General features: G+C 31.2%; 2 protein-coding genes across 2 annotated transcripts in view; one reads left to right on the top strand and one right to left on the bottom strand.

The window, feature by feature from the left end:
- The window catches only part of LOC133182209 (poly [ADP-ribose] polymerase 1-like), a 550,802-nt gene that overhangs the window by 250,236 nt on the left and 277,038 nt on the right, over positions 1–23,528 (bottom strand). The window lies entirely within an intron of this gene.
- Positions 2,314–9,689, top strand: LOC133183587 (homeobox protein SIX6-like). Its single transcript, XM_061318527.1, has 2 exons — positions 2,314–2,927; positions 9,414–9,689. The coding sequence occupies exons 1-2, from the start codon at positions 2,356–2,358 to the stop codon at positions 9,628–9,630; spliced, it is 789 nt and encodes a 262-aa protein (XP_061174511.1). The 5' UTR covers positions 2,314–2,355; the 3' UTR covers positions 9,631–9,689.

Raw genomic sequence — 23,528 nt, 5'->3', positions numbered from 1 at the left:
AAATGAACTTTTCATATGATTATTCCAATAAAAACCCCACATATTTTCTGCATATGAAACATTTCATGTCTATTTTGTTTTTATTTCTGCTTTTCTTATTATCATGCATGTCAATCAGTATAGTGTTTGTGTGCCAGGCATCGTTTTACTTTATGCAAGTGGAACATGTGTAAACTTTGTCCTAAAACTGTACTTTTTATCATTTATTTATCAATATTTATTTTCTTATTTACTCATTTTATTTTTTTACAGTTCTTTTATAAATTAAATGTTTTAATAATAATCTACTTAATTTTTTTCTTTCTTTATTGATCTTTCATTATTTAGCTCCCTCACAAAAATAATGTATGGACGCGCTAACATTTATAAACAACATTACCAAATTTCTGTTAAAATTTCTTTTTTAATATATATATATATATATATATATATATATATATATATATATATATATATATATATATATATATATATATATATATATATATATATATATATATATATATATATATATTAAAAAATATTAATTAGGAAAACGTTTGTTTATTTATCGATATTCTGTCTAGTAATCTAGTAAAAGATGCATAAGCATTGTTAATTGTTCGTATACATCGTGAAAAGATGTATCTACTCTTGTATATTTACGTGTAATAATATTAAACAGCACAACTATCGATACAATTAATAAAGAAAATTATTTGTACATCATCAAGAGAGCCAAATAACAGTACACCCCATTTCTTTGTTGGGTATACTCTAGACATTGTTTAAAAAATGAATATTTTTTGTATCGATTTCCACAAAGTTACAGGACGATTCTTCTCAGAGAAAATGATTAATATGAAGATCTACATTCAAATTACAAGCATTGTTTTTAAGTTCACTTTCTTAAATTAAATTTCACCTTATATTTTGCAAAATTAAATAGTTTAGTACATTATAGGTGTTTTTTTTTATAATTAATTTATTAAGGTTGTATTTTTTTTATATCATCAAACTTTCATCGTTGAAAAGAATTCAGCTGTTCGTAGAAGGGGAATTTAGTGTTGGGTTTCTTAAATTGTAACTACATGTAGACAAGTTCAGTCATTTTATAAGGGTGATTAGTACTATAATTAGGGATGTAAGACCATAATTGTCTAATTTAACAGAATAAGCTTCTCGGAGATAAGGTTTCCCATCCCAGTTCACAATAAAGTTTATTCCTAACCGAATTACATCCTAACCTGTAATAATTCTGGTAGCTTCTATATGAATATCTGTTATGAATCATTCCAAACAGCACCTGCATGTTTATATGTACATGTCCTGTATGTAAAAGGTATTTGTTTTAACAGATTCCCTAGTTATTGTGTGTCGGAGCAGTCTATGTACTGAGTAACCAAAGAAAAAAATCAGGTTCTTCAGTACAAAAAGGAAAAATGTTTTGCATGTAAGAAATAAAATAAGTATTTATTATTTATGTAATTCCTCAAATCAGATTGATGAATATTTGAAATTATATTAAGGAAGCTAGCAGCGTGTAAATATATGCTAAGAGATTTCCTAAATCAGTCAAATGATCGATAATAAACGCGTTATAAACCACCGGGTTTTATCAAACTATACATATACATGTATATGTGATATAGAGCAGAATTAGAATAAAATGCAAAAATACCGGTACATATTTTGTAAAAATCACATATACTAAGGTATTTAACAACTGTTTGCACAGTATGCAGCCATACCTAAACTGCTTAAGTATTCCTTTGAATTTTTTGCTGTGTTCGAGGAAGTGAGGCGTTTCCTTTTTATCTATTATAATTTATCGGATTGTACACCCATAGTGAACAATCGTTACGTTACGGCCACCTGATTGACGGACAAATATGATTGACAGCCCGATCTTAATGCTTTGCAGCGGGAGATAATTTTCCACCAATCAAATGGCCGTTACGCCAAGAGCAAACGGATTCAACCTGATAAAATTTATAACAAATTTTGTTACAAGAAAATAAAAATGATAAAACCCAGTGAAGAAAAGATCGGGAACCTCCCCCTTGATTTGTGTGTTTAATGATGTTGACATATCTCCAAGAATCATTGAGTTGTCAATTTAAAAACCTAAGGAGAGCGTATGACATATGTGTATTAATCCTATGTCTTCTTGGATAAAACCCCCGTATGATACTGCCTATCACACTAATACAGAAAAACACCATCGACAGAGAAAGGAACGAAACAGACAGTATATTTTCTGAAGTACTTCCGTAATGACTTCTTGACATTTTGCTAATTTATATTCTGATCATTGAATTTAATCTTTTTGGATTTAACAATCAAGTGAGAAGAGTTATTTGTTAAAGAGACAAAATGTTTGCTCTTCCGACTTTGCATTTTACACCACAACAAGTGGCACAAGTTTGTGAGACGCTGGAAGAAAGTGGAGATATTGAGCGCTTAGGACGCTTTCTGTGGTCTTTGCCTGTTAACCCTTCTGCCTGTGAAGCTTTGAACAAACATGAATCAGTTTTGAGAGCCCGAGCACTTGTTTCTTTCCACACAGGAAATTACAGAGACCTTTATCATATTCTTGAGCATCATAAATTCACCAAAGAGTCCCATGCCAAATTACAGGCGATGTGGCTGGAAGCCCATTACCAGGAAGCCGAAAAACTTCGCGGACGACCCTTGGGTCCCGTGGACAAATATCGAGTTAGGAAGAAGTTCCCCCTTCCCAGAACAATTTGGGACGGGGAACAAAAAACACATTGCTTCAAAGAGAGAACCCGTAACCTTCTAAGGGAGTGGTACCTCCAAGACCCTTACCCCAACCCAACCAAGAAACGGGAGCTGGCAACAGCAACTGGGCTGACGCCTACTCAAGTTGGCAACTGGTTCAAGAATCGGCGACAGAGAGACAGAGCCGCTGCGGCTAAAAATCGGTAAATTATATTTCCTATGCGCACATAAATCTTAGATTAACTTTTTGATTAAGAAGTATTAACCTCAAAAAGTGAAACTCTTAGACAATATTCCATCATACGGTAGAATTAAAATTTCCTTGTCTGAAAAGTTAACAAACTGCTACACTCATTTGAAACACTGCATCAAAAATATTCCTAGGCATAGACTCTGAAACGAATTTTAATAATAAATGATTGTAAAGTACTTTTTGAAAGATATAAAAAAAAAAAAAAAAACTTTTGAGCAGGATTTCTCTAGGAAAATTTAAATGATTTTTTTACATGTACTTTTTACACCCTTTAGTGATGTTCTTTTTATACTCCGCAATTACTCATCTGATCAAAAAAGAAAAAATAAAAATAATAAAAAGCTAAATAATAATAATCATTTTTAAAAATAAACAAAACAACAACAAAGTCGTTAGTATTTATTTATATTAACATACAAATATATGTGAAACTTGTTACCTACGATTTAATATCTATCTTTTTACTTTTAAAAGTGAAAATATAATCATACATGTAAATTTTTAATTATATTTATCAATTTTAATTTAATGCAAAATTACTTCTTAAAAAAATTTGGAAAAAAATTGTAAATTGTATATTCCAAATTTAGATACACCATATAAGATAATAAATTTATTGTTGAAATAAAAGCAAATCATGTAGGGTCCTCTGTTTGAAGGACCTAGCACGTGTTGACAATAGAGTAATTTATTTGCAACACTTTTTACTTGGATAGATTTGTCATACGAATAGATACAAGATTACATTCACGATAATACAAATATTTCACACTTTCTAAAACGAGATCAGTGGCTAGTATTTGAACTTCAGCGTCACTTACATAATTATCAAGAACTAATATATCCCACGGCCTTTTTTTATCGACCAATAAGTGTTGAAAGAGATTTTCTCCGCATTGGAGGAATTGCGTCTTTATCCTCAAATATTTTTTCTTGTCAAGATGTTAAACTCGATGACCAGTTATGGCCTTAAGATATCCATATCATAAAAATCATTTTCAGAGTGATTAGTCAAATAAATATATTTTATCATATCTGATTCACAAAACATAGTCAAACCTTGTTATTTTTTCATTTTTCGAAAGAAAAAAATCCGTTTTCTGCTTCCTCAGCTCATTACCAAACAGATTGTTCCTGACTTAATTTGGATTAGTTTTTTTCCTTTTTCGTTGATTTTGGGGATATATTATGTTTTTCGGTATTAGTATATTACAATATTTTTTTTTCAACCAGTTATTTTTAAAAAAAAATTATGGTAGTTATTCTTGATGTTTTTAAGATATTTTTTTATGTTTTGAATTTTGATAATTAATGAAAACAGATCGTGAAGAAATATAGACAGGGTACTTACTTTATTTCAAATAAGTCCCATGAACAAGTGCGTTTACAAACTTGTGAAATCTTGTACTTCTTAATTCTTTACCAGAATCAATATTTATAATTCGTCTTACTTACCGAAAATTTAAATATCGAAATTAAACAAATAAAGGAATAATTCCCAATTAGATATACTACCGTTTAAATGTATAACAAATCTAATAAAAGTTGCCACCCAATCAAATATTTTAAACTTTTTAAGCCGAAATTAAACTGAAAAATATTTTCACTTACAGGTAACGAAATTGCTTGGCAAATTTGAGCATTTTTGTTCAGTTTTGGGGATTAGTTGTTTCTTTGTGGGGAGTTTCTACTGAACAAACTCGGGCTTCTTTCTGAGGTTGACATTGTATTTATATATTTGTTTTTTCGGAGTATTAAGGCCGTTATGTCATGATAGCCTCCTTAGATCAATTTTGAGATCGCTTCTAAATGGAATTTGATCCTAAATTGTTAAAATAAGTAAAGAAAGAGCGTTTCTATTTTAAATATGTATTACATTTACTTCAACATCGGAATAAGAGGAGTTAGTTTTCACTTATATATATCATCAATGTCAGGGATAAAATTAACATACAGTTTTGTTATGGTGATGTTTTAAAAACCAGTTATATCAAGATAGTATTTTACTTGATTTTTACATATTTTAGCAAAACAAGAGTATGAAACAATGAGATTTTATTTTCTCTTTTGGTACCATATCTAAATCCTAATGTTACCTTTGACACATAGACACAAAATCCAACCTATCAAAACGTACAAAAGCAAATATTGAGGGAATCTCTGATAAACATAAATTACATTTTTATAAACGTAGTAAACAACGTTCAAAAGTCAATTACTTGTAATTTTAATGCTTTTAACATTGAAATAGATTATCATATTATTTACAAAAATTGTTCAAAAACATTAAGGACTTTATTTAAATTTTTAAAAAAACCTGTGTCAAAATGCGTCATATTCTAAAATCTAGATAATTTAAGAAAAAATGAGGAAAGACAATAGTTTAAGCAAAAATAATCCTGTTTATTTATTAGTTAAAAATTTAGATTATTTATTTTTTCATTTTCAAATTTAGATTATCATATTATTATTATTATTACTCCTGGAAACTATATTGTATGTTAAGTTGAATCGAAGAAAAATACCACAGTCTTTTTCTTATAATATATGCTCTAACGATCTTGGTAAATTTATAGGAGGAGAGGGAAGGGACATGCACCCCCCCCCCTCCCCCCAAAAAAAAAAATCATCATAAATTGTAAAGATTTAAGACACAATCTATTTTATTTTTATTAAATAATGGCATGATTTATCATTAAATAGTAGGACTGAGGAAAAGTGACGGTGAAACAAACGAGATGAATCTTTAAAATATTTTCGAATCTTTTATAAAATGTAAAGAGAAGTTTTCAATTTGGACGATCTTGCAGAAAATGTCACAAACTGTGCGTGTTAGGATGATGTCATTTTTGTATGACTGAATATAAAACCTGAAAATTGACGGAGTATTTGTCATCTTGAAAGTACAAAGAATAAAACTGTTTTGTTTGATCTTCTGATATTTGTCTGGATTATATACTCTTGAATACTACAATATGTACAGACTTCTAGATCGAGTCCTTCTGAAATGAATCAGTTTATGAAGGATTAATCATAAGCCTAGACCAAATGTCCTCATAGAGTCGTATTCTTTGTGGACGAATTTTTTCACGTCCGTCCACGTTTCAAATGATCAATATTTACCCCCACTGTGAAGAAGATATAATGGCCTTGAATGGAACAATTTTAGAGAATTAAGTCATTAATACTAGGAGCCTAAATATATGAACTGGAATTCTTATAAAGTTAAGAAATATCTTGTGTGTCGGTCACGTCCCTTTTTCTTCGATATGACATTTGGCTTTCATTTCTGTCGGCGTATGGATGGATCGTCGTTCAATTTGGTATTGTGATTATAGATACTATTGTGTATAAAATTATATACACCTGTCCTGGGAGCCTAATACTTTGCTTGTATTCATATTTATTTGATAAGAAATTCACCTTTTCTTTATGCCCTTGTTTACATCTCGCACCTGCTATCAATATTTTAAAGTAGAAAATCGTAATCGGTTTCAGAGATTCCGATGTTGAGAGGAAAGCCTCGCTCTTTTTCCTCTTGTTCTTATGCAAGAAAGAGAGGTTTGATTCTAACCGAAGAGATTAGCACGTATTTTGTAGTGTTAAGATATTCCTAAATATATTAACTTCTCTATCAGCTGACACGAGCTCATAGTTCGAATCCCGAGTTTATCCTCTTAACTAAGTAAACTGAAAACGAATCGATCTTCCTTGATAAAACTCTATCTCTTTAGACACAAATTATCAGCGACTATGGGATAATGGACCACTGCTAGTCTTGTTTCGCGTATTTATGTAATGGTATTTGTTTACTTCTCGCACAATAGATTAGATAGTAAAATCCGTGTAAAACAAACCCAGGGATAATACTCAGATAGCATGTTTTCAAATAGGATATGTTCCTCACGGGAAGTCCTCAATATTGTCGAAATAAATTGATTGTCCGAAATATTTTTGTGCTGATATTGGCAATATACCATTGGTCCGAATTCCAGAATCAAGTATTTACCCTCTCATGCTCATAACTAATTTCTCCTTTATAATGATGTTTTTCTTTTTTTAATTTACAGTACAAGAAAATACTAAGTATTGAACATAACTAATAGGTCTTGAGCCAAAAGTGTTCATAAAAATAAAAATTGGGCGATATATTTAATCCGATTAAATGAGCCTACTCTAAACAGATCAACAAATCAAATTAATAGTTATTGTCTTTTTAATGAATTTAAAGTATACTTTTTCCTCCTCACTAACGCGATTGTTTTATAACATCAATATTAACATCTAGACTGTTTATTTGAATTAATGTAAACCAACTCACAGAAGAAATCCTACATGATCGTCAGTAGAATTATTTTTAAATATGATTATATCGATGTTGAGCTGAATTTGAGATCAATTCCTTTTGATACCCTTGAATTAAACACCACCCAATTTAATGATGACATTATCGAAAAATGATTTATTCAATTGAATTTAAAAGGATCATATCTGGATTAAATTGCACATAATATTAAAACTGAAAATGAGCCTCTAGAATCAGATATGTCCGGGGCTGTTACATTCAATTAGTCCGTCTGAATCCGCAAATGGTCACGTGACCTAATCATCGTCACAGGTCACCCACGATGCGGTGTCATTCGGTGAAGCAGTTCGCCGATTCTATACTTATCAAGCCTTAACAAGCGAAACTCGTCAACACCCTGTTTGACAGCTAAAAGAGAACTTGTTTACTTTTTTTCAAATCAATTGGAATGAAATTGTTAACTGCTTGGTTGGAATCTATTCATAAAAATCGCATTGCTTCATTCAGAGTGTCAAAATTTTCTTTTCAGATCAATTTCCAGAGTAAATATGCTGATCTTGAGAAAAATATTAGAATAACGATTAGAACTTTGTTATTAAATCTCCCGGGAAAAAAGCCTTTGCATTTATGGTAACATTTTTTTATCCTGTCGGTGATTTTTCTCGGAAAAATAGTGCCGATGTTAGATATGCAAATTTTTAACTACTAATCTAATTTACTTAACATTATTAAAGTTTTGAATTGTCTAGTGAACATTTTGTTTAAATTACTGATCGTGTTTCATTCAAAATTTAAATTTATTTTTATTTCCTTCTGCATTAATAAGTTTTACTGCAACAATATAACAGTTTTGGATATCAACAAGGTAATGCTAGTAGGTGGCTATTAAAATGATCAATATATTTCTTAAATATTTTATTTTATTTATTTATCTCCGTTGTAAAATAACCCCCCCCCCCAAAAAAAAACTTTAAAAACTTCTTGTAATCATAAAATCAACCCTTCTGTAGTTGATTTATCGTAAGATGCATTTTTTAACCTCAAAGTGATAAGATTCGTATATATATGTCTTCAGATAGGTACATGCATAGTCAATGCTTGTATTTTTTTTCCTTCATAACCTAAACTCTATCATAAAATTATTATAGTTAACTATGGTACATACTTTAACACTTTGATTTACTCTAGAACATTCTTGGAGATTGAGAGCCATGCTATCTTTTAGACTCCATTCCAATGATGAAAATTTCGGAAATATGTTTTATATTCTCGTAATATTTCCTTTCATATCAAAAGTTTGCATGAAAGAACTGAAGAAAATGAAATATAAAATATGAAATTCATAGTAAAAATACTTTGATTTACTGTAGCAAAAACTTGAACTTTAGTAAAAAAAAAAAAAAAAAGTACTGATCGTTTACCCGTTTACCAGCTACTACTAATATGTCTACTCCGTCAACAAGCACATGTATATGCATTTAAATTTCTATGTTGCAATCTAAAATAAATTCGTTATGTCATGCCTATTCATTAAATATTAAAAATGATGATGATGACGATGTTACATGTAAGTAATGTATTATATGCATGAACCATAACCTTAAATATGGAAATTTAAGAAGTATATTTTTACGGTCTATAAACTTTTGCCAAATTCCCAAAAATATTTGTCTTCAAACTAATTACTTTTTTTAAAAAAGATTAATATTAGATCGTTTCTTTTTGTTGATTTTAAAATGGGGGGGGGGGTTTCTTTACTGGCATTATCAGGTACCAATTAACAATGCTCATTTGTATTTGGAATCGTTAAATTTTATTGAATATTTAAATTTTTCAGTGTTTAAAATGTAAGGTGTTTTATTTTTACCACCATAGGCAAAAATAAAACAACGCAAAAATCCAGAATTACAGTAACATTCTTAAGGAACACAAAAAAAGATTTTTAATATTCTGCAGCAAATAATGAAATTAAAATGATTCTTTGGCGTACTGATTTATATACGAGTACTTAACCACATAGAATAAACATAGAATTAAACAGAGTATTTTTTTTTATTTGATGCATATGGATTGTAAAATAATGTACAACATTTATATTCAACTTTTAATTTTTTTTTCCTGATTTTGTAGTCTTCAGAGCCAGCAGAGCGGAGATAAACTTAATTGTTTAGGAGCCTCATCGCCAACAATTACTTCATTCGACGATGATGAAAAAATTGATGTTGACGTCGATGACGATGATGATGATTTCGATAATTTGGATGATTCTCGCAGCAGCACGAGTTCTCCAAACTCCCAAGTCTCCGCACAAAGCCCGCACAGCCAGATGAAATTGTCACCTACGTAATGGGTCAAAACTGTTATCGACATATACTGCTAATCGGGATTCTGGGTCGATACTGACGATGATCGATCGCCGATATGATTTCAGCATATGAAAAACGATTGATAGATCGACTCTTGCCATCTCTGGATGTTGTTTTTGTTAACATTTCATTGGCCTCGCGGTAGTGGGTTTACATTGCTTTTGTTTTCTGTTATTTTATTATGATGAAGTTTCCTGTGCATTATTCCCTCATTAAGTGGTTGTCTTGAGTATTTTCTTGTACTAAAGTGCTGACTTAATGTATTTTTAAAGATTATATTACTTTATCTATAGAATCTTTCATTTTGCAAAGAAAAGTCTTACAACATCAAAAAAAAATCATTAATAAAAAAGTTATAGCACTCAGATTTTTTTTTAAAGTTATTATCAAACCGTACTTAATGGTAGGCGGTCGTTTGATTTCTACATACATTTATTTCGGACAACAATTTCATTCTTCTTTTTGGCATTTTCTTTCATCAAAAAGTACCTTTGTCATCCCACTGTAAATGTACATGTATCTAAGCCAAACTGAAATTTGAGGATAGTAACCAAAAAAAAAAAATTTAAGTATACTTGCAAAATCGAGTTTTGTTTCACTTGATAATACAAGTAAACATGTAAATCATATTTTTATTAGATAAGATATGATAAATGAATTTTATTAGATAAAATATGATAAATGAATTTTTTGCAGAACTTAACTATTGAAATCAATTGAAAAATAGATTTTTATGTGAAACTAACATTGAATTATAGCTATAGATGTATAGGGTAAGAACTTGTCCATTCACTTTATGAAATGTTTCCATTGTTACGTTTATTATGAGTAAACTGATTGAAATACCTTCATTGTTTCTTTCCTTTCTGTGAGAAAAATAAATTCATTATAAGATCAGCAACAAAGTTAAGTATTACTAATATTCTCAATGCACACAAAAACTCTGACCCTCTGCACTGAAGTACTACAAATGGTGGCGTTGAGTAATATTTAGCCATATTGCACTTTCATTTGAAACCCAAAGAGCAGTCGGTAATTTATAATCATTTCTATATATGACTTCACACTAAGATTTCCGCAAACCTGAGTCGGGTTATCCGCGGCTAAGCATAAGCTGTTCATGCATAACAGGGCAATATTTTGCAATGAGAATAATTTAGATTCAATGAGCTTTTGTTGCAAAGCACTTTCACTTCGGATAATAACCAATTTAAAAAATGCAAAACACAAAACCAATTTTTAAAAAAAAAAATGTCTTTCTTTAACATTCAAAATACCTGTATCGATTCCAGACATTATTGTAAAATTAATATGTTAATGATATTCTGATAGTACTTCCCGTGAATTTTTTTCTTCTTCACCGAATACATGTAGTTTATTTGACTCCTGAAATTTAGTAAGTGTAAAAAAATAATCATGATTTTTACAGAACGGATTATAAGATCTGACATATCATACGAGTATCGCATGATTAAACAGGGACTCAATGTGCTCAAGATTGGTTATATATAATTCCTTTGTTGTTTTAATATGGCTTGAATATAAGCAATATTTCTCAAATTTGCAAAATATACTATACGTCACTTTGCTACGAGTTCATAGTCAGTAAGTGATTAGAACGAGCACAACAACAACTACAAAAAAAACAACACACACACATATGCACACAAAAAGCGGCTTAAAAACACACATGTATTTTACGCTAATTTTTTTTTATGTATTTATATTTCTCTGAATATTATAAAGTCATCAACCTTTTTTTTACAAACAAACAACATGCTACATGTAACGTTTGTCTGCTCCTTTTAACTGCTTAATAAAAGTTATGAATTTCGAGCCCGATCAATTCAATTTCGTCTAACAGCGGGATCCAGTAAATAGGCCTAAGTGAAGACGTCTCTCTTTAGCCATTAATCGGGGTGTTGTAGACAATGTTTCGCTTTTGTGTGCGACAGCAAATTAATTTACAATTTTTATTCAAACGTCAATAAACTGTAATTCGCGTTCAGCCAGTGCGAGCACCCTCTCCACGGGCAGTCATTTCCCTTTTGTCCTCACTCAATTGCCCGCCCCGTCTCTCAATTCTTGATTTGAGCTTCTGGAGAGTGGTTACCTTGTTCGACAGCTTCAACATTGCTTTGTCAATTCCCAGTCGTGCCTTACAATTCTTTTGTGTAGTGTAATACTCCTGGATTTTGACAAATTACCAGAAAGAAAAGAACAAATCGGACGCTTTCTGCACTGGACTTGTATAGACTTCTCATTAATACTTAAGCTTTATCATAGCATCAGATAATTAGGGTATTACCCATAATATATAACAATGCTTAGTTGTTGATGTTAATATTTTTTATATTTATTTTGTTGTTTATATGAAATACATTTCCTGACTCATAATTTTGATTACGTGAGGTATAGTAACCAAAATACATAGTAAAATATAATACTTTCCGTCAAAATATAAGAAACTAAAAGTTCCTATATAATGTGATCATAACGTTGATTGTTTAGAAGAAGACAATAGTCAGACTGTATCACGTGTACATGTAAATGTTTCGAGTTAAAACCAGACACCCCAAGTAGTATTGAAAGAGGGAGTAGCAATTAAACTTGTTTAAAATACTAGTTTATATCGGGAAAAATATTTGAAATAAAAATCTTCGTTGCGACTTTTTTTGTAGCATCATATTTAATTTTAAAATACCCCCCTTTTTTTTAATCCTAAACAAAATTCAAACAGTTCAAAATTACTAGAACAATTTCGGATGTTGTTAAGCTTAATAATTTGAAAGGACATCCGCTCTTGAAAAAGAATACATCGTCAGATGGTTGGCCAGAGGGCATCAAGATTCAGTCTCTTATACTAGTTCCAACGAAGGACGAGTGTAACACATATGCTAATTTTCATCAAACAAAACATGTCTCCCCTTTCTGTTAACAATACGAAAAATTAAATAGAAAAAGCACTTAATTTGTATCTTAACAAATAAATTCGTACAAGAACTTCCGATAAAACTTTGTTCCACAGTAACATTCATTATTAAGATATTCAATTTTGTTTAAATCGTGAAAATACTTGAGTAAATGGTCGCTTATTTGTTTTTAAAACATAAGTAGAGTAGAAGTGACATTGTCACTGCATTATCATTAATGTTAAATACAAGTCTTTTGTATGAATCAGTTTATTTGTTCAAAACCAAAGAGACTGATAATTTGAAACTGATATTCTCTTATCCTATAATGCATGCATAACTCAAAAAACAAAATCAAATAAGAATAATATATATGTTTCTTTGATTTACACCATCTGAGAACACAGTTTACTCTGGTGTCTAATCATAAAAGACTCTTGACAATCATTTTGTCGGTTTCGGATTTCACAAGGCAGAACTGTTATGTGGCATCAAGAGCACAAATTTAACATGCGGAAACCTCTTTAATTTTTAACAAAACTCTTTTGGAAATAACGACATATCCGGCACAAGGATTATAACCAACAATTTATTTCTTTGTCTAAAGGTGGGACATCAGGCATTTGCATAAAAATAATCGTAGCCTTCTAAGTTGTAATAATCTGCCAGCCTAAATTCAAACAACGACTGTAAACTGAACTGTCTCAGCGTTTGGCCTGACCAGGTTCGAAGTTAAAGAAGACACCCTACATTTTATATTCTGCACTGTATACGTTAAGTATTTGTTTGCATTCTTTCAATTGTTACATGGAAGAATCGTACATATATATAATAAAATTATTCATCAGTCTTTTAAATATATGTATCATCAAAGGATTTGTAATCGCTGCTTTCAAATCGACAGTGTTCAAGATTTTCTTAATATGTTTTTAGTAGGGTAGATATCGAAGTTGTTTGTAATATAGTAAAAAATATAATTTACGAAGAATATAGGGAAAATATTAAACGAGGAATTTACCTAATACCCACATCCATTAATATTTCTATTGTGAAAACTGATTCGAAGGTTTATCCAAACAATTTGTAGCTGTAAGAAATGAAAAAGTCTTCGTGCTTTACACATCAATAAGTCACACAAAACTATAACAAAAAATGTTTAAAAACTATGCATGAATTTCTTTTTAATTGTATGAACAATCAAACTTGCAAAATTTACAAATTACAAAATTGTAACACTGAGCCAGTCGTATATCTAATATTTTTTCAAGTTTTACCTAGCTCTGATGTTAACTATGAACTATCTTTATAAATAATACAATAAAAACGGTATAATTCACTTCTGACTGAACAAAAATACACTCTTGTCTTGCTCGTCTTGTATTCAAACTTTTAGAAAATATAAATAAATATTATACTCATATATGACTAAAGACTTTAAGAAAATATAAAGAAATATTATTATACACTTTTTGGTTGCAAGTTATACATGTCTTCAAAATCTCTCCTATAGTAGAGTGTGTCATTTACAGTTAAATCAGTGTAGATCATTGCATGTTATGTGAGCAGGTGGCAGACCTGTCAAATAAAAGAGAGAATTATTCTCAGCTAATTGGCACGGATATTAATTTATAATTGCACCAAATAGTTCCAGAATTGAAAGCTACACAGAAATACGAACGTCTGTAAGCGACTCGTATAAAATGAAAGCTTTGCTAATAAATGGAACAAAACTAAAGGCACGAAGCCGAGAGGGGGCGTGGTTGTGCGTAATAATTATTTTGCTCAGATACGCAGTTGACTGTTAACAAAATTCAAAATTTCATTAAGACATCATTTTGGTATTCATAGTTCTCTGTTTGGAGACGAAGTGGAATTCATCATAATTTTTAGGTTAACAATAGCTTTAAATCTTTATGATCAAATTGCATTGGTGTCGCATATGTGTTATAATTGAAGGATAAGGTTAAAACGGGTGCATAGAAAAGTATGACTGATATGGTAAATACGAACAAGGTTTGCCAGTTTGATCTGATTTACAACGAGCTGATAATTGATTACAGGGGAGTAAATACTAGATATAGAAACACTAATGTTCCCCCTTTTCCTGTCATTCATACCCCAAACCAGATATAATTTATTTCTCTGTAGACCATGTCACTTCACATAGGGTTGTATTGACATATATATACTTTTGGTAAAAGGCATCGACCAACCATTGCAAAAAAAGTGTGCAATGTCTAATCTCGCGTCAATCGATGTGCAAATGTTAGAAAAAGTCTGTGTATTATTCTATCTGCACTTTTGCTCATTTTATTTCTTCACATGTACATATGTACGGTCAGAAACCGAGCTGATGTTCCAGAGCAAATTAAAAATGACGTATCAACATTTTACACATTTAGATAGACACTAAAGTGCCCAGTGGAAGCTGCTGCCTACGTTTCTTATGACAAATCCAATTATCGAAACGGACATAATTATTAATACCATAACAATATTATTTATACTTTGACAAAAAATATGTAACTTTAAACAAACAATAATGTATTTAATTGGTTTGTGGGATCCTCTATAAAAAAGGTTTAGAACCTGTTTCTCTGATTTGAATTCGGAGATACCAAAAGGGAATTCTTATCAGATTAATCAATTTAAGTCCTGCCATTCTAAATGAACAAGATATTCACAAAAATTCCTCTAGCATTTCAAATGACAAAACTAATATCCCTAGACGAAATACTAAAATGAATTAATTTGATGTATCTACTTCTAACTGTCAAACGCACACAGTTAGGCTGTATTCTATGAATCTATGAAAGAAAATAAGAGTATCCTCTTAAATTTGACATGTTTATCTTGTATTTCTTTCGTTTTTCATCATTAAATGAAAAGATTACAATTCAATAAATGTAAATTGCATTCTTTTATATCAAAACTACCACAGAGAAACGCGTCATTGAATGTTATTATATTAACAGTTTACTACATGGTCAGTACACTTATTGGAAAACAAAAAAAGGTCCTATACAAGAAGAAAATGAATTTATACCATGTGTTTTTTAATAAGTTCCTGTCTACTCTGGGTGTACGGATACATTACTGTTTGTCCTTGAAATATTAACGAGGTTATGCAATGTTAAATCCTCATGGGAAGCAAGACAAAATTGCAGCAGAAAGGAACACTTAAGGACTGTACAGCTCTGTAATAATTAACAATCATTTAACGGTATCATTGATCGAGACAACAAACAGATTTCTATACGTAAATATGGTTTCATTTTCTGACATTGTTCTGTCGTTCTGAGACAGACGAGACAAATTCAATGGCTAGAAGTATTGTGCCATCGGCACCTCCATGTCTCCATAAGCTGCCTGGAAGAAAACTCGCTCAATGTGATCGCTTACTGAATACAATGAAATTTTTATACGGAGAAGCAGGATGTGCATTAAAAAGTAAACAGATATTGACGATTCATAGACATAACGTAATAATGGCTAATCGGCGGGAAATGTTGACAGCAGCGGTATCACTTTTCAGTATGAAGACTTGCATTTTTCCTTCTGACACTCAGGTTATTTGAACAACCGGTTACAAAAGCTAGTTCGTCCTCTTGACATTTCGACCCTTCTCAGTGAGCATGAAGACTAACTTGTAACGTGTTTGCTTACTTTGAAAAACTCTTATGGACTTCTCAGTTTCATTTTAAGCCTCAAGTAGCTGTGCTGGCGTCTGTCGGTCCTGCAACACAATATGTTCTGTATATTGCCTCGCCAAAACAATACCGAAAGTGTTTGGCAACTGAATCTGAAAGACAGAATAGGTTGGAACTGCTACAAAATAAACATATGGAAACAAAAATGAACCCGTCAGTAAGTATTTAATTTATTTCCGCAAAAAAGTGGTGCCAAACCCATCGTATTTGAGAGCGTTCAATCGATTTTGAACAGCATCGGCATGATATCCAGCATGCGGTGACTAGACAAAGATGCACTTCATTTGATAAATATTTGAATGTATTTACATGATCTATGATAATGAAAGATCCTCAGTAACAGCCAGTATTGATAAATAACGCTGTCGCATCTGAATTTTAATTGGCTATTGCTATGACAAATACAGCATTTGCAATATGAAGATCCTTCATGGTGAAAGCACAGTTTAAAATATGAATCCTGCGTTTTTATGATACAAACACGCACATGTAGAGAGAGAGGGGGAGAGAGGAGCTGAAATCTAAATTATAACAGAAAACTCTCAGATAGACACGCTGGGTGTAAATTCAATTTAATTGAGAACTTCATAGGATTTATATTATTTCAGATCTGTAAAGAACATAATAATAAATACGCTATAGAGTAAAAGGAGACCCCATTTTCCTTATTTATTACATCTCTCTCAATTTATTTTAAAAGACATTTTATCAACTAAACATTTGAAAATTTATTTTTAAAAAAACATATGTTTTCTAATCTCATTATATCACGAATAAGTCTCTATCGCAGTCGTAATGTTGTTTGTACAAACATTTGATGCAAAATACATCAAATCCGGATAAGAACGGATTAGGTGATAGTTTTCCAGTGTACGATCTACCCTTGAAAACGATATTTCCCTTGGTGTCAATTTCGGATGAACATTCGCCAATGTTTTCATAGTGATTTGGGAAGAGGAGTTATGCAATGAGAATAAACCCAAGCAATACTCGAAATCTCACCTTACAGCTAAATATGTCAACATAATTCCTCGTCATAACAGGTGAGTCAATACTGTAATAGATTGCAACAATAAATTGGAACCTGGGCTATATAGCTAGGATCAAGTTGTTGAAAATATTCAGATTATGACTCTAAATCTCCGTAATCTATTAAAACAGCTTCGTCTACCAATATTGGGGAATCTTTTATGACATGTTTTTATATTGTTTTCATATCTGTATTAATCGCATTGGAACCCATAAAGCACATTCCGAACATATGTTAGTGTACCAAGTTTCCTGTGAAATAGTGCAGATATGGCTTCTCAATTCCCAGACTTTGTAAAGGTCTTGTAATCCCAGGTTAAGATTTGGAAATATTTGTGCAGGTCTTTTTAGGGAAGAAGACGCTGAGAAAAATTAAAAATATTTAGATAAAGTACAACATACTAAGTCTTCAGATCCTTAATTTAATAAATGCGGATCCTTTACTTTACAAAACGCATAATTAAAAGAAAATACTATTTGCGATCCAGAAAACATATGAAAAGAAATTACATTTGGTTCTTTAAACATGTAGCATATATGAGATACTCAATTGTGTGTGCGGAGGGTACTTCCCCTCCCCCCTTATTGTTGTTTTTCATTGTCTTGTTGGTTTGGACTTTTTGAATTTTAGCGTGTTTGTTTTAATTTGATTTTGTTGCTTTGTTTGTTTATATTGTTTTCATTGATATTCTTTATTTTATTCGTTTGTTCGATGGTGATTATTTTTTGTTTGTTTGTTTGTTTTGGTTGGTATTTTGATTGTATTCTTTTGTTTAAATATTTGCTTCCATTAGGTGAGTTAACTGTAACCAAATGATTCATAGCAATAGCGGATGTATAGTTCGATGTAGGTACTTCTCATTATAACTGGATAGAGGTGTCATGGAATGATAGCTATAGTATCTAACACCAATCATCTACACACGTTGACACATCACACTATTTAATACACAGATCTATTCTGCTGTCTGCGGTGCTCCTCTCCACGGCACGGACTAATTGCGGGTAAGACTTACGATAATCCCCTTTCAGACCGAATAGTGACAGTGAGTCGGATGTTGGCCGACCTCCCTGACAGACAGACCAAACCGAGGGAGTCCTGCTGGGTAAATAACCATCCGCGTCAATCAAGGCCAATCTGTGAATCTGGCAGGTTCTATCAGCGAGGAGCCACCGGAAAAGACACCATTGGCCGGTGGAACGATTATGGACAACCGCGCAGGTTACATTGCTGACACGCTTCCTGTGCTAGATATGTGGTCTCTTCAATACAATAATTGTAAAGAGTGATATGTTTTTATTTAATTAAAATTATAAGTCTATATTTTTTTGCTTACAAAAACCTCCAAAAATCATATATATATATATATATATATATATATATATATATATATATATATATATATATATATATATATATATATATATACACACACGTATATACAGTGTATATATATCTTAAACGCCGTACTATTTCTGAATATATGACCATTATTTATTCAAGGAAGATGGTTTTAATATCTTTTAATCTTCAAAAGTATATTTCACTAGTGTTATTCTAAGAGGGTGCCACCAGCAAACTACAAGTAATTAGCTAGATTTACCGTGACAGGAAAATTACCTTATATCCGAAAATGATAAGGTTTGAGGATTCCTAAAACTAAGACAGATAGCGGGAATTTATTTAAGTACGTGGTACATGGATCATTATCGGTTACCTCCTGTACTTCAACTCAGCAAGCTCAAGAGCTCTTCATTTCAAATATTTCTTGTACAGGGTATATCAATGTCAGGAGATGATTAGATGACTCAACGCTGGAACAGTTTTAATCTGCAGGACTGCCACAATTTCTACACGCCGTAAAAATAGAAAGAAACACCGGATTTTATTGTTACTTTAATATCCCCGGGTGAAGATATTGATAAAACAACTTGGTTTTCGTTTCTTTAAACGTCTTGATGTTAACCTTATAAATTAATGCAATGGCCATATGACATAATAACGTTTGTTTGTCTTGCGAACCTGACTTTTCCCAATAACTGATTAACAATTTTACAGGAGATACACCTTGTATTAATATAATCTGTTTGTGTAACTTTGTGTCAAAGAAGTGTATATAATAGCAAATTATATATATATTGCTTATACTGCATAAATTTAGCCCACTTTTTTCATGAATATATAAGTAATGAATTACTGTGTACATTGTTAAGGAATACTAAAAAGAGTCAACCAAAATACACTACAATAAACAAATATGATATACAATGCCTCAAATATTAGTATAAAAATAGAAATTAAAAAATTAATGTGGTGTATAGAAATAAATATGGGTATATTTTTATTATCTACTAATTACATGTAATTCAAATTGCTCTCCACTATTTAGAAATAAATTTCCCCTAAGTCACAGTATACTATGAATACACTGATAATGTGACCCGACCCCTTTTAATGATGTAGAAATTTGTGTGGTCCCATCTCCTGAATTGTCGTCATCAAAATCAGTATTATATTTTTCGCCTCCAGGAAACCACATGGTTTCACTTTATTTTTTCGTTAAAATTCGCCAATGGTTTATTTTCATTTTAAGTAATCCCGGTTACCAGATACTTTCATTTCGATAGGATATATGCATGGAAGTAATCTAGCCACTTTTTTATGATATCATGCCTCGCAATCAAACAAAAATTAATTCTATAAAGTATGTTTCATGAAATTAATACCGTTGATTAGAGGCAAACGAACCTAGTGACATTTCGGAAATTTTATTTTTCAGATAATTAGTTGTGTTTCGAAAATCTGCGATGTTGAGAGGACGGTCTTATCATGTGCGCACTGGATCAACTTTTTATCCAAGCTTCTTGGAACAACACGCATTGAACATATAGGGCCTTTATATGATTCCTGCAACCTTGATATTGCAAGACAGAATAAAATGTTGAATCACACGATTTAAGTTTAAGTTGGATTATTAAGGGATAAAATTTACAAAAACTAACCCGTATTTATTCTTATTCGTATAAGATGTATGAAATAATGAAGAGATTTTATTCACAACAAAATGCATTTGCTCTGGATTGTCATAAAAAAAGAGAAGATTTTGCCATTGTCACCTGGAGTACCATCACAACGAATTTAAAATGTGTAAATACTACAATGTTTTATTGTAGTTTTTAATTTTTTTAAATAAATTGCTAGTCTATTAATTTCTCTACTTCTCTGCAGCTTAATGTAATTTTTTTTTCCATGGGCTGAGGGTACTTAACGTTTCCATTTACAAACAGGAAAGTTTGAAGTTGAACTCGAGTGTCATTTTCACAGACCGCCAGGTGGTGGCGCTAGATGTGTGGTGTCATTCCTTCCACGTTTAAACCTCCACACAAAGCCCTGTCACGAGTAATCTCATTAGAGTATCATTTAAAAGCCTAAATAAAGTCAGTGTCCAAAATTAAAGGATAGCATCAGACATAATTAAGTGTGAAAAAGAATATGGCCTATAGTTCGAAAGAGATTCTGAAATTGACGACATAGTTTACTTTCTTAAAAGGATTAAAAGTACCCCGTCTCGCTCGTTAATTAGCGACAATTGGAAACTTAACGTTTTTGTTCTTTGAATACGATCTTGCATTAAATCACCCGAAAGAAGCCGAAACTTCGGCTCTAATAAAGCAGCTTGATGTCGTTACCTAGCCTGGAGGTGTTGGAAGCCGAGGGTACACCCGTAGTTGTTAACAATAGCTCAGGTGTTGAAGCTAACATAGATGGCAAGGCTTTTGAGCAAAGATACACAAATTTATTCATTCCTGGCAACAATTGCTATCCGGACGCAACGCCTTATTCAAATAAGAACACAGTTTGTGTCATGTGACTGCAAGACAGTTGAGAACTTATATTACCAATGAGTTAACAAATGCACTTGCGAGGGAAACCAGTTTACAAATGTATGTGTAGTGTTATGTAGCAATATCCTAGGAAATCGGTGAATCATAATTACATGTACAATTGCTTCTCAGTGCTAGAAAACATTAGAAAAGTAGAAAGAAATCTTATTTCCGGATAATTATGTGGTTGACTGGAAATCTTGTACCTAAACTTCTCGATGCACTTAATACATGTACAATACAACTTGGTCAATACCCATGATTTCGCTAAATTTTGTATACTATGCAAAATTTTCCCCATATTTGTTATTATTATAGATATTTTGGGTGAATATCGAAATTATTAATCAAGAAATGCAAATTGATCAATCGACTTACATTTCAGAATACATATATTGGAAGCATTTTTCATTTACATTTAAACTATATGTATGCATTTAATAAATTGGACAGTATTTTTCTTTTCAAATTATATGTACGTGTACGTGTATTTCACATTTTTGATGCAAAATCATGCATATTTAGAACAGACTTAAAAGATACGTAGTGCGGTTTAAATAACTATATCTTTATATATAATGTGTTTAATTTTAATATTGTCAAATTCAGAAAGACAAAATTAAAAAAAAATGAATTATTAATTTTCTTCTTTTGCCCTTGTTTATAATTTTTTACGTATTATTAACGTTATAAACTGCTAATAAACAAAACGAGAATTAGGCGGTTAAAATGTTATATGATCCCTATCTTTGTTCATTTTACAACAGTGATTATCAATAAATATAGATATTATTTATTGGATTAAAATTGTATTCCAACAAGAAACGGATTGACAAAAAAGTCTTTAAGAATGAACAATATATGCAAGGATGAGTAGTAGCCATAAAGCCCGTGAAAATTCTCCGGGAACACAAGAATGAGCAGCATCTTTACAATCTGAGGAAGGTCTCTTAATTGAAAAAAAAATGACCCCGTCCTAAAACCAATAAAAATATTTTCATTACGTGGACGGGCCTTTCTATCCTGATATGAGGTATAGGACTATCCATGATATCTAGCACTTAGTTCCATTTCTGAATGATAAATAATAATAATAATAATAAAAAACACCCCAACTATATATAAACAAAATAAAATTCAGCGAAACATTTCAATTTTCAATACATGCTTTAAAATTTTTACAATGTATTTCTCTTTTATAATTTACATATTTTTCAAACTACTAAACCATCTCCTGAATTAATGCTGTAACTTAGAGCATTTTAATTACGGTCAATATGACGTCTCTTTTGTTCAAGAATGACCAAGTCTCTTCGATAGTTTGTTATTCCCGTAAACTGTTGAAATTTTAAAGACAAAAACCAAGTTTTCTTTGATTTGTATAAAACTTGTATCAGTTGCCTCTCTGTTTGCAAATTACATGAAAAATTATCTGGAAATCGCAAATTGGCCACCTTCCGTTAGTGATTTATATTACTAGTAATTAAAAAAAAATGGCAAGTAAGAGTAAATCTTGATTTCAGTGATTTTAACGCCGATTTGCCAAAAAATTCTTTGTCCAAAGGCTTTTTGCTTTCAAACATTATTTCAATCCAGGAATTGACCCATTTTTAAAAGCAGGATCAGGCATATATGTCCGGTGTTGAGATTAAGTTGGTATTTAGGCTACAAATTTCAGTATCTATTAAATCTGAAATGATAGAAAAGATTATGTAAAATTAAATTTTGTATCAAAAATACGAAATTGTGTAATACATAGTTTGTCTAATGATCTGTTCTCGCACCAGTTTGCCAACAAAAGCGTCATGTGTATGCTGCCAGAACAACCTACCGTGGTTTGGGGTTATAATAGCAATTCAAAAGTCATCAAATATACATGTAACATCGAAAAAAAGTCCCATTAAACAACATATTGATTTTTCAACCAAAAATGGTCTCATTTAATAAGCTATCGTTTACTATATATCTTCCTTTTTTTCTTTTGCATAAATATGTGTTCGTAAAGATAAATTATTACATTTGCTATGTACATGTATATTTCATGTTCATATATTTACTTTATATATTAAAGGTGAATCAAGGCTATATAAAACTGTGGACAATACGGAAATGTATGGGAGGAAATCATCATTACTATCCCATATAATTAAAACTTGTATAAAGTAAATAATTTAGGATAATAAATGTAATCCTACAATTTACTACGCTTTCTTTTCTGTTTTTCAATAGGAATATTTGGCAACTATTAATTTATACACACCGAGCAACGATTTGGCATAGACCCTCTACCTTATCGCTCGTCCATTGACCACAGTACCAGTCATCCACTTGTGTAAAGACGCC

The sequence above is a fragment of the Saccostrea echinata genome, unplaced genomic scaffold (genome assembly GCF_033153115.1).
Source record: "Saccostrea echinata isolate AGI-Se365-2 ecotype Australia unplaced genomic scaffold, CSIRO_AGI_Sech_v1 ptg000009l, whole genome shotgun sequence".
Taxonomy (NCBI): Eukaryota; Metazoa; Mollusca; class Bivalvia; order Ostreida; family Ostreidae; genus Saccostrea; species Saccostrea echinata.
This window is presented reverse-complemented; position numbering and strand designations above follow the sequence as displayed.